Raw genomic sequence first — 12,183 nt, forward strand, 5'->3', positions numbered from 1 at the left:
CACATGCACACGCACATGCACACGCACATGCACACACACATGTACACTCACGCACACACTCACCTAGACGGCGCAGGAGCTCAGTGTCCTGACTCTGTTCTGACTCCCACACCCTCCCTTAACTGCCCCCCTACCGCCTTAATAATTAACTCTCAGATATTTAACTTCCAGGCCAGGATGATGTCAGACACAGAACCGTCCTTTAAGTAGATCAGAACCCCAAAGTGTCCCCAAACTCCAGCAAATAGATTATGTAATTATCATATACAAAACAAAAATACACACACCATGGAGCAGGTGCCCACAACATTTTGACAAGGCCACGCCTCTAAAGTTCTTCCCTACCATAGTGCCACGCCTCTAAAGCTCTTCCCTACCATGGCGCCACGCCTCTAAAGCTCTTCCCTACCATGGTGCCACGCCTCTAAAGCTCTTCCCTACCATGGCGCCACGCCTCTAAAGCTCTTCCCTGCCAAGCTGCCACGCCTCTAAAGCTCTTCCCTACCATGGCGCCATGCCTCTAAAGCTCTTCCCTACCAAGGTGCCACGCCTCTAAAGCTCTTCCCTACCATGGCGCCACGCCTCTATAGCTCTTCCCTACCAAGCCGCCACGCCTCTAAAGCTCTTCCCTACCATGGTGCCACGCCTCTAAAGCTCTTCCCTACCATGGTGCCACGCCTCTAAAGCTCTTCCCTACCATGGCGCCACGCCTCTAAAGCTCTTCCCTACCATGGCGCCACGCCTCTAAAGCGCTTCCCTACCATGGTGCCACGCCTCTAAAGCTCTTCCCTACCAAGCTGCCACGCCTCTAAAGCTCTTCCCTACCATGGCGCCACGCCTCTAAAGCTCTTCCCTACCATGGCGCCACGCCTCTAAAGCTCTTCCCTACCAAGCTGCCACGCCTCTAAAGCTCTTCCCTACCATGGTGCCACGCCTCTAAGCTCTTCCCTACCATGGTGCCACACCTCTAAAGCTCTTCCCTACCATGGTGCCACGCCCCTAAAGGTCCTCCCTACCATTGTGCTACACTGATGAAGCGCCTGCCATGCTGTGTCCCTGTGTGCCGCCCAGCCAGACGCCAGTCGATGGCGATCATATTACGCATCCAAACGGGTCGTTCATATCGGGCCGTTGCAGCCAGCGCTGTAATGGACACCGCCCGGGGGCAGGTGTCGCACTGAGGTTGCAGAGAGGTCGCCACGGCGATGTACTGCCCATCTGAGCTGCGCTTCATGCGGCAAGTATCCTACAGGCCAGAAAGACCAGGGAATGGGAAATGGGCAGCGAAAGGGGTGGAGTGGCCACAAAAAGAGGGCTCTGCTTGTAAGAGGGCGAGGGTGTCTGAAGCGATGCTCAGAGAATCACTCCTCCATGTAAGATTCCCATTTAGGAGTCAGACACCAATGGGGAAATCAGGGAGATGCACTTCCCCAGCAGATCCAGAACAGAGGAGCGCTGGTCGGAAACATCTCTGGAAGGAAGTGCATAGATATGTGGGTTATAGAGAAAGCAGCCTGACATGGCAGAGGGAATGCAGCATAGTCACAACGACGGCCATACGGCGACTGAATGGGGTGGGGTGGCAAATGGAACGTACAGCAGGGGGAGACCAGTCACTCCTTGATTATTGGCTCTTGCAGGTTCATTCCGTTGGGTAATAAGCACCATACCTCCAACATCAACACCCCAATGAGGCCACGCCCCCTCAGGGCCTCCCTCATGTACAGTTCAGGCTCCACGCTGCACAACGCGTGGGTTTAATGGCCCATGTGGTCGCACCACGTCCTCTGTGACCTCCGCCCCCCCCCCCCCAGGACCATCAAGCTATTGAGTCTCATCCAGCTCAGCGAAGCAATTCTCCCAGTGCAGGAGTCTGTCCCCGGTGGGGGTGGGGGTCGTTTTAATTTGCAAGGAAATCACTCTGATTTGGAGTAGCAGGAAAGTCTGTTCCAATAAAAATCAATGGGATCGGTGGTGGTGGTGGGGGGGGGGGGGGTGTAGTGGAATGATGGGCTTCCCAGCAACAATTCACATGGATACACCAGGGCTGAGCTGAATCAAACCCATATCTGTATCCTATACCCAACAGCGACGTATCCGAGGATTCCTGAAAAAGGCCGCTTGGAATCATCTTCACTCCTGCTTTCTCTGCAAACACCAGAACAAGTTCCAGGACTCAGGCACTCATGTGACACCATGACCCCCTGTGACCCCTGTGATGTTATCGTTCGGGGAGTTTCACAGTGAGTTCGCAAAAACCGAAAATGTCACTATTCGCATCAGCAGAATCACATCTTCTCAAAGGATCGATTAATGTTAAATTTTTCTTTTACATGCCTAAATAAAATGGTTAAGTGAGAAAGGTGACTAGCATTAAATAGTGGTTTTGTCCAGTTTCATCAATTTGTGTCCGGCAGGGCCTAGAAAGGTCTTTGTGTTTTCATTTATTTTATTGAAAACAACGGCAGGGGGGAGTGGGCTGAAGACCCCAGTGGCTGATAACGGAACTTGCTTTTCCTGGGTACGGAGACCTGGCGGGTTCCCATGGATACCGATAAGATCGTCAGGGGGGTGTGAACGTGCGATCTGAGCCTAAAATCGTTACCGCCTACTGGTCACCGTGCCCTTGGTTGATCCACCACAAAGGATCACTCCGTCACACTCAAGGCCATGGTCCTGCTCTGGAAGGTTCCGCAGGCCATCCATGGTCTGAGCCCCTCTGCGACCCAGAATGGGAGTCTGGTATGAAATGGATAGAGAGAGTGTAATAGTGCGCCCAGCACCTGTACGGATTGTGCTGTTGGGCGGACGGGGGGGGGGGGGGGTCATGAATGTTACTGGGGGCCTTTTTGGTCCCCCTGACTCATGCACCAGCGGCGTGGCACGTAATCGGCGGCTCCGATAAGAGAGCTGACTGGCTGCGCGCGGACCATGAGTCACGCCACAGCGCTGAAAGCGAGAGTGCTGACTCTAAGTGACTCTGACTCATTCATCACAAATCGTTCATTTGCTAACCCCTTCTAAGATATTTCACTTAATTTCACTGCTCAGAGCTGCTCGTCCTCCACCTTGCAGAACCCTCCGGAATTTTTTCCCTGCTTTCTTTTCATTCCGCCTTTTTTCCGCCGGAGTGAACACAATCAGGTGCGGCCCCCCCCCCCCCGCCGCCTTCGCTGAGCAGCGAGACAGACAGCCATACTCAGCACCGTGCCCCCCGTCAAGCATGAACATGTCCAGCACGACCGGTGCGATAAAGCAGAAGTTTAACCTGCAAACGGGATACATCAGGACAGCCTGAGGCATAATCCAGCAGGAGAAAAACGACACATAAAATATCTACTGGCCACATTTTCCAAAAGTACCAATAAACGAAGAGTGGATAATGTATCCACCACAAATGGACAGACGCGTACACAGACACACTGCGCACACACACACACACACACACACACATATACACGCACATACATCTACAGGCCTACGGTGAAACTGAAAAAAAAAAACTGCTGTAAATTTCTGGGATGTTCCTGCATGACTTCGAATGAGGAAACGGGCCAATTTCCACCCGACTCGCTGACAGGAAGCGCATGCAGCAAACAGGCCACGGTGTACATTTCCTGCCTTTGCTTGCATGTGCCAAATAGCACAAGCTATACCTATAACAGCAATTATACACCATGGTATAGGCACACTCCAGTTCCTCGATAATCTGACACATACAACTTTATAGAAAGCTCAATAAAGGGTGTTTTTAATCATTAAAGAATTTTTAAACGTTTTAAATTTACTATGGAATAACAAGGTATCATTATGTCCTCTGTACGTTATGCATCCATTCATTTTCTAGACTGTTTATCTAGTACAAGGTAGCACTACACATAATATAATATAATATAATATAATATAATATAATATAATATAATATAATATAATATAATATAATATTCATTCTCATGATAAATGCGGCATCTTTCCCGCCAGGACTCTCAGGTGCTGGGACGCACTGCGCGCCTCGTAAGCTTCCGGGACCTGAATGCAGTGGACGCCACGTGAGCCCGGCCTGCTCCGATGGGCCGGGGGAGCAGCGCTGCGCCCTTGAGAATGTGCAGACGCTGGGCAGATAATGTCCTGACAGCGGAAACCCTAAACCTTTAGGAAATGGCAGCGCTTCTCTCCAGCCTCTCTCCCCGCCGCCTCCTCCGCTGGCCCCCTGCCTCGCACTGACCCAGCCGCCACCGCCGCGGTTTGGCTGCATCCTTAGGAGTGAGCAGGGGGAGGGGTTACTGATTCATAATTATTATATCGCATTCAACTGAAAAGAGGAAAAAAAAAAAAAAGAAACGCTCCAAAACTGACTAGTGGGAAAATGTTATTTACTCTGCTCAAAAAAAAAATATTCCAAATAATCCATAAGAAACTGGAAGTCCTATAATCCTGAAACCAGAGACCCAACCCTGTAGCTTGCAGGATTAAAAAAAAATATATATTGCAGATAAGATTTTGTTTAAAAAGCACAGCTTTAGCCTGTTTTTGGCACTGGGTGACAATAACCAGTTCCGTTAATTGTGGCCACTGGCACAGTTACGGGTGACTTGACAAATTATCTGCTGCAGAATACTGGAGATTGCGGACACTGAAATATTTGTCTATGGACACTGCAGGAATTGTACAGTACCATACCAAGCAAGAAAATACCAAAAGACTTCAAAATACTGAATATATCAAGCACAATGACAGAAGCTTTATTGTATAGCTAGTACAGGCTGCTTATTTGCATTTCGAATTTTTCCTAGGATAAAGCATTACAATTCTAATTTGTATCTCACATATGCAATATACGTGTGTACTTTTAATCTGAATGCAATTACTCATTCATTTAGTTCATATTCGACAATGAAATGGTTAATTGGCCTCACGCGGCAGGGCGCGCGCCGTTGCAAGGTCAAAGATCTCCGTTTACCGTTCGCACGTGCACGCTGCATTTCTGCGCGCGTCAGCAGGCCACAGGAGGAAGGCGTGCACATATGCACTGTAACAACTCCAGTGTTTACTGTAATTAACCACGTTATCTGCGCTGTAACGCTTTATTACAAGCGCATATCTATAAAAGTAAGGTAAAGGCGTGCCGCAAGACACGGCTCGTTAATAATGAGAGCGACACTGGTACTGCGTTTAATGCAGTTCGTTGAAATCATACCAGCATTCTATATGAATATTAACCTTCACGTACATCTATTACCCATAAAATTTCTAAATCCGCGAAAAAGTAGCTTTGCACAGTCACACACCAGTACTATTTCGCATTTACAAGGCCAAAACAGGCAGTAAGTGATACTCAAGTTTGTATTATTTTTAATGTCGGAATCTTGCATGCAAAATGGTCCCAGGTGAAAGAATTTGCACCGGATGCACGTTGATTTAAATCTGGAAAAAAAAACGTACGTGTGCTTGCAAAATGAGCAGTGCTAAGCTCTCAAGCATGTGCGTTTGCGTGTGTGCGTGTGCGCTGCACGGGTTTGCACAATCTGCGTTGGTTAGTCATGCGTGCTCTGCCAAACTTTCTGTTTTTATCGCTGAAAATTCTTCAGAGGAGGCGAACTGAAAGACACGAAAATGAACAGCCTCGAATATTTGCCATTTCAATGACTTTAATAAGCAAAATATGAAACCATTTCTTCCAAAAACAACGAAAAAGACGAAACAGAAACCAGCCTGAATGGAACTACAACAATCCAAATTTAACTTTTTTTCATTTATATAAACAGGACTGAAAATTGATCCCCTCGCAAAACACATGAAATAAAAAAAATCCGCCGCTGCAGTTTCGATTTGATTTCAACACAGTTGAATCAGCATCAGTACAAACCAAAGATTGTTAAATGCGTGACTTTTAACAATAGTTTTAAATGCAAGCACCATGCTTATTCCATATGATCTGACTGTTAATTTAAATCATTAAAATAAAACTTAACTATGCATCTGGCCAGCAGAACCAGAACATCCAAATAATAAAACAAAATGATAATAAAATATAACCATACACATATATAGTTTTCATTTTGAGATTTTGCAAAACCAGAATCCTTTTTTTTACTGACCGGCAGAAAAAATATAGGAAAACATATAACATTTATCATAAAAACTTTGATTTATAATATACACAATGACGAAATAATACGCAAAACGTAAATAAATCCCTGATTTTATGCATGCTGACAGATATTTACAAAGTGTGTGTGATTATCTGAGGAACCACCGGGTTGAGTACATCTGTCCCTCACGACTCCGGTTGTAAAGTGGAAATTATATGACTTGTATATTTCGTTTGTGTTATATAATAGACTTATGCCATAGGTGGCGGAACTGTTATTTGTTGTTAAACTCTCCTCCTTAAACAGGGAGCCACAGATCATCAATTGCAATTAATTTCGCACACCGTATTTGACAGCTAATTTGTAATGTGTACTTTATTAACAACCTGCGAGACAAAGCTACTGACGTGGAGTACAATTCATTAACGGCGAATATAACTGCGAATCTCTTAATATAACAGTTCGGTACGCCATTATAGCTATTTATTAGTCTTTAGAGTTGCCACACCTCTGTGCTTTCAAATACATCATATAATAATCCATATATAGTATGTCTTCCTTGAAGGGGGTCTGCAAAAACCCAAAATGAAAACTTAAAATACCAAAATCATGATCCAGAAAAGTGCACTTAATATACAAAGTCTGTTGTCGTTTAATGCAACTGCAAAAATGCCCATATTTCGGAAACGCAATACCCAAACAATGGAACAAAAGAAAAGTTTTAAATCAGCCTCCTTAACCCCGTTGGTGTCGTTTGCCGTTGCGTATATTTACAAGCTAAACCCAAAGAACGCGAAACTGCACGATCTTTAATGTTGACACTGTCACCACCTCATTTCTAAAACCCAAAAACGGCTAATGGAAAGCTCAGATCAACAGCATGCTTTGAAAATACACACGGGAAAAGAAAGTACAAAATAGAAATTATTACCATACATGTCCAGCATGCAGGATTAATATTTAATGCAGTTTTGTTTTATATATATTTGTATATAACCAAGCAGGCAATAAACCGATGAGATGTTGCATAAAATACCCCGCTTTTGACAGTTTAAAGTTTGAATCGGGATACAGGAACGAAATAAAGTTTGCATATGTTGAGTCATTTTTTTCCCTCTCATTTCTTTCTGGTATTTTTTTTTTCGGGCAAGTGCAGAATGCAAGTCTTAGTACTCTCCTTCCAGCGCAACCGTTTTATATTTCTTAAATCGAAAAGAAAAAAAAATCACAGTAAAAAGACTAGTCCGATATCATCCCATGCTCCTAACAGATTAAAGCGACCTACAAAGAAAGTTCAGATTCAGCTTCTCATCTCTTTTTCGGGGAGAAAAAGTCTTCTCTACAAGCTACTATTCTACAAAGATGGTGCACTTCTGAAAAACGTAATTTGTTGTTCTTTGTATTTCAGTCGGATGGAGATGGCTATATACGAGATTATTACTTTCAGGATATTTCTTCTAATATGAATACAGTTGTTAATAGTATACTCGGAATCAGTAATATCGGTTATTTTTTTCCTTTCTCTTTCTCAGCATCAGTTGTCGGACATCAGAGTAACTCACATGAAAAATTCTGGCGAGGACGGGTTGTCACTTGTGGACCCAGCCTCACGGAACCCGTTTGTACCAGTAAGTTTCTCGCATTTCATTTTATATGCATCTCTTTCGCGGGCCAGCCGGCTGATCTCCTGCTTGAGCTGCTCTACCTGATTGATCAGCTGGGTCTTCTCGTTCTCCAGGACATGCTTCTGCTGCACGCGCTTGAAACGGCACGACTGAGCGTAGCCGCGATTCTTGAGGGTCCGGCGCTTCTGCTTCAGGCGAATCACCTCGTCCTTAGTGAAGCCGCGCAGGTGTCGGTTGAGCTCTCTCACAGACATGGACACCAGCTGGTCATCGGAGAATCGGTCCTCTACGTTGAGCCCCCCTCCTCCGCCGTGGTGACCCTGCTGGCCCGGATGGGCGTGCGGGTGATGGTGATGGTGGTGGCGGTGATGGAGTTGCTGGTGGGCCCCAGGCGAGGTAGGAGATGGGCTGTCGGGGTCCTGGCTGTGATGATGATGCTGACTGTGTGCATGGTTGTGTGCACCAGGGTGTCCTGGCAGGTCGTCCGGGTGGTGGGAAATCCCCGGGTATTGATGGTGGTGCTGCTGGGCATGACTGTGACTGTGGTGAAGATGTGCTGCCCTGTATCCCTCATAGCTTCCCTGCTGAAGTTGCTGTTGGATGTGAGGAGGCGGAGGATGCCCGTGGGCCGTAGCGCCGATCAGAGCTTCCACGGCGTCCTCCGGCGTCAGGTTCAACGTCTGCGGATCGATCTGCTGGTGGTAGCCGCTGCTTGGCATCCAGTAAAGCTCTTCCAGGTGGTTCTTTTGCTCGGTTGGACTAAAGCTTGGCGAGGAAGGTACTGAGCTGCAGGGGGTGCTGATCGGAGTAGAGGACACGGAGCCCTGCGCCTGGAGCCGATTGCACTGCCGGACGGAAGGACGCTCGATCCCAGCCACGGCTTCTTTTTTAACGTCGAACTTCATCAAATCAAAGTCATTCACGTATTCCAGTGCCAGCGGACTCGTCGGCAGGTCCGGACCCATGTTCATTTCAGCGCTCATCGTTTCTTTGTTTTGCAAATAACTGAACGTACTTGCCAGCGCCGCAAAATCCGACTTTTGACTCGCTTTCCTTCTTTCTCTCATGCAAAGGTCCTTATTTCAAATGTTCTTCAGCCACTGGAGTTCTTAACACGCAGCTGTGTTTACATAAAAAAAGAAAAAGAAAAAAAGAAAAAAAAACACGTTATTTTAATGTACAGCAAATGACATTGGAAATCGCGGTGCTATAAACTACTTAGACAGTGGAGTAGCTCAGGAAACGAAAAAAGAAGAGGTAGAAATAACGTCTCAGTGCAAAAGTAAGAAACGAAGTCCTTTCAGCAGAAACAAACGAACATAAATAATAAAAAAATAGGCTACCGAGCTCGGCTGCCACCCCAACGACGTCCCGGAGCAGCAATTCTGTACTGTATGTCCTTTTGCCAAAAAGAAGGAGGTAAAGAGGAAGACGACAGCGCCTGCTTTTTGCTCGGACAGCAGCTTTCCAGCTCTGCACCGCAGAGATTTGGGCCCGCTTTCCCCTCGCACTCGCTCTCGCTCCCGACTTTCAGTGTGGACTGCGCCGAAGGGCTAGCCTGCGCTTTGTTATAGCCTGGCTGATGTCAGAGAAGGCTGGTTAAAGCCGCGCTCCTCTCCAATAGCGGGATCCTCATTAGCATAATGATCCTGGAAGGGGACAGCTAGAGACATCAGCTAACTCGCCGTGGAAAGCTAGAGGAAAGGGACACAAGGAATGAATGCCTTTACATTTTTTTTTTCTCATTTTATGGCAGCAGCGAATTTGCACTATTGTTACTATAAAAACAAAACAGTGTCCCTTTGTTGCACATACCGAATACTGCTAAAGTTTCCAGTCAATAAAAAGAACTTATTTAAACAGAACTTCCCACCATATTAAAAAAATATATAATAACACGTGTTAAGGTGCGTTACAATCCAGTTCAATAAAATGATTGATACGAATCAGAGACAAAAAGAGCACGAAACATTCAAATATTTTATTGCAGTTTAACCAAACAACGTGATGAGAAGCCGAAGTAATGTATGAGAACGGATGAAATATTAATAGATAAGAATAAATTGTGTCCTTACAGGGATCACACAATGTGTTTATGCTTGTCATACTGTAGCTATGACTAGTTAGGCACATTTGGCTAAGACCATCTTCTGCATGACCTGTGCGTAAAAATAACATCGTGTCACACTATTATAAAACCGCTTGAGATTGCATTTTGAACCAAATGGAGAATCTTATCTATGGCAGCGTATATGTGTCATTTATATAATGTATTTCGACAAGGCTGGTTTAAAATGTGCATTATCCAGCTGTTTTCATGTTCTTTTTACCGGATCATGGCTAAGTACTGGAGTGTTTGACAGCGCCGCCTGGACGGACAGCGCGCCTCGTTTCTCGCTGAACGTTTCGTAATGTTCCCCAGAGTCGCAGAGCGAGAGCGGTCGTCCGGCCATCGGAAAACGCGCTCAACACTGACCCTAAGTGGTCATTTCACACCCTAGACCAATACCGAGTCCAGCACGCAATACGAAGTGAAATTATTTTACCCTTTTTCAAAATACGGCACATTTTCCGACAACACAACAAAACTTTAATAATACACTTAATATAATCATGCGGATGCGCACCTTTTGTTAACAATGGTAGGTTGGGTTTATATGTGTCAGTAAACAATTCAGGGCGTGTGTCGTAAGAAAACACGCGACAATTTAAATAGGCCTATAGAAAACGGAGGATTTAACAAAATCCCCATATATCCTAACGTTTTCAGATGTTTTGCGCAAGCGGTACATTGCTTGATAATTAGCCACCGCAAAGGAGAGATACAATTATTACTGCTTCCTCTAAGTGTAAACGCTTCATTTCAACGCCCTATACATCCTTATCGATTATTTAGTTTATTAACCCGGCCGAGTGTAACAGACACTGTTATTCAATAATCAAACAGGCCTGTTGTTTGATTAAATTCTCCAATCATTTGATCAAAGGATTGCTGTATGTAAATAGCGCTAAAGGGCATTTATTACACTTTGATCGCTATCAAGCTACTCACTATCTGAAAGAAGTAGGTTACGTTTAAGGCAATACGACGACCAAGAGGCACAGGCCTACAACTTTAGTCAAAATTCTGAGTTGTTTTCACTGGCGATTTATCGCAACCGACATAGGCCTACTACGTTTTCTTGCAATTACAGTGACATCTGAGTAACATTCTTCGTAACCGCATGGTTAAAATGGTGAGGAGACGCTAAACACTGTATTATAATTCGATTTCGGGGAGCTTGTTTACTTGTTTACCTGCGTAGCGCACAGTGGACATACATCTATTCCAATGGATGTAAGGGAGTCTGCTTTTCGCTATCTTACGGCCGACGACCTTCACGCATTTTAAATGAACATCTGATCTGTCTGCACAGCACATCTATGACCTAAATATAACATCCTTCCGGATTTTCAGTTAAAAACAATAACAATAAACAAACAAAACGACCTTATTACAACGGGATTGCTAGTATTATTTAAATAATATTAAATGATTGACGTGTTGAAATAAGGAGGTTCATCTGGACCTAAACCAGTATAAAAAGTAGGACAATAAGCGCGGGAAAAGTACAGAATACATCTTCCTTGGAAACCCGTTTATCCAATTCACCAGTTTCCAGCAATGTGGACAAACACCACGGGAAAAAATAAAAGTTTTTCAAATGTTTGACACCAAGGGTTATTATCTTACATACTATCACAATCATTTTTGAGGCTCACGGCGTCCTGTTCTCATTGTGGATACGCGTTTAATGTTTTACAAATGCATTGTCTACAGATGTACCAAACTATAACCAAAGATTTGATTTAACACTGTATCATAATGATGCATACTGATTCATTACCATCACACAGAAAGCGAGCACACGTTACACATTCCCGACACCCACTATCTCTGAGGCATCAGGACGCTTTACTTACGCCTGCGAAATTCGTTTTTAAAGAAAAAAAAAACTCATTCTTAAGATAGAAATGCCGCTAAATACTTAATCGAGATGTTTAAGGTAAATAATCAGAAGCCGGATGCGAAGCATTTGCATAAGCATAAGCTATAAAACCTAGCATGGAATCATCTACAGGTACAGGCGTTCATTTGCCACACTGATCCGTATGTTAGTCCACGCCGGGACACGCAAAAAACACGTTTTCTCTGAGGCCAGCCTTCCAGCAATGCCATTAGCTTGTAGTAATGCGTTCTAATATAGCTAGGCCTGCTGTAGGATTCTACTCCTTTGGTAATAGCAGGTTGTAATGGAGAGGAGATGTAAAAATGTCTAAGTCAGCAGCGTATTGGCGGTTAATGATCTATTAAGTGATCCGTGTGCTTACAGACAGCGAAAAAAAAGTGTTGATGCTTGCTTATTCAGACTAATGAGATTCCCATCCTACGAATTTTAAGAATGAATAACAGAAGTAAAATCACC

General features: G+C 44.8%; 1 protein-coding gene across 1 annotated transcript; it reads right to left on the minus strand.

The window, feature by feature from the left end:
* Positions 1-5,630: 5,630 nt before the first annotated feature.
* On the minus strand, positions 5,631-9,278 carry mafba (MAF bZIP transcription factor Ba). Its single transcript, XM_023798965.2, has 2 exons — positions 9,061-9,278; positions 5,631-8,837 (listed from the first exon to the last, which is right to left on the minus strand). Exon 2 carries the CDS (start codon positions 8,782-8,784, stop codon positions 7,651-7,653), a length of 1,134 nt encoding a protein of 377 aa, XP_023654733.1. The 5' UTR covers positions 8,785-8,837; positions 9,061-9,278; the 3' UTR covers positions 5,631-7,650.
* Positions 9,279-12,183: the final 2,905 nt, after the last annotated feature.

The sequence above is a fragment of the Paramormyrops kingsleyae genome, chromosome 18 (assembly GCF_048594095.1).
Source record: "Paramormyrops kingsleyae isolate MSU_618 chromosome 18, PKINGS_0.4, whole genome shotgun sequence".
Taxonomy (NCBI): Eukaryota; Metazoa; Chordata; class Actinopteri; order Osteoglossiformes; family Mormyridae; genus Paramormyrops; species Paramormyrops kingsleyae.

Bases quoted from the DNA above. Each gene is read 5' to 3' on its own strand.
- mafba (XM_023798965.2), bottom strand. From the start codon at position 8,784: ATGAGAGAAAGAAGGAAAGCGAGTCAAAAGTCGGATTTTGCGGCGCTG.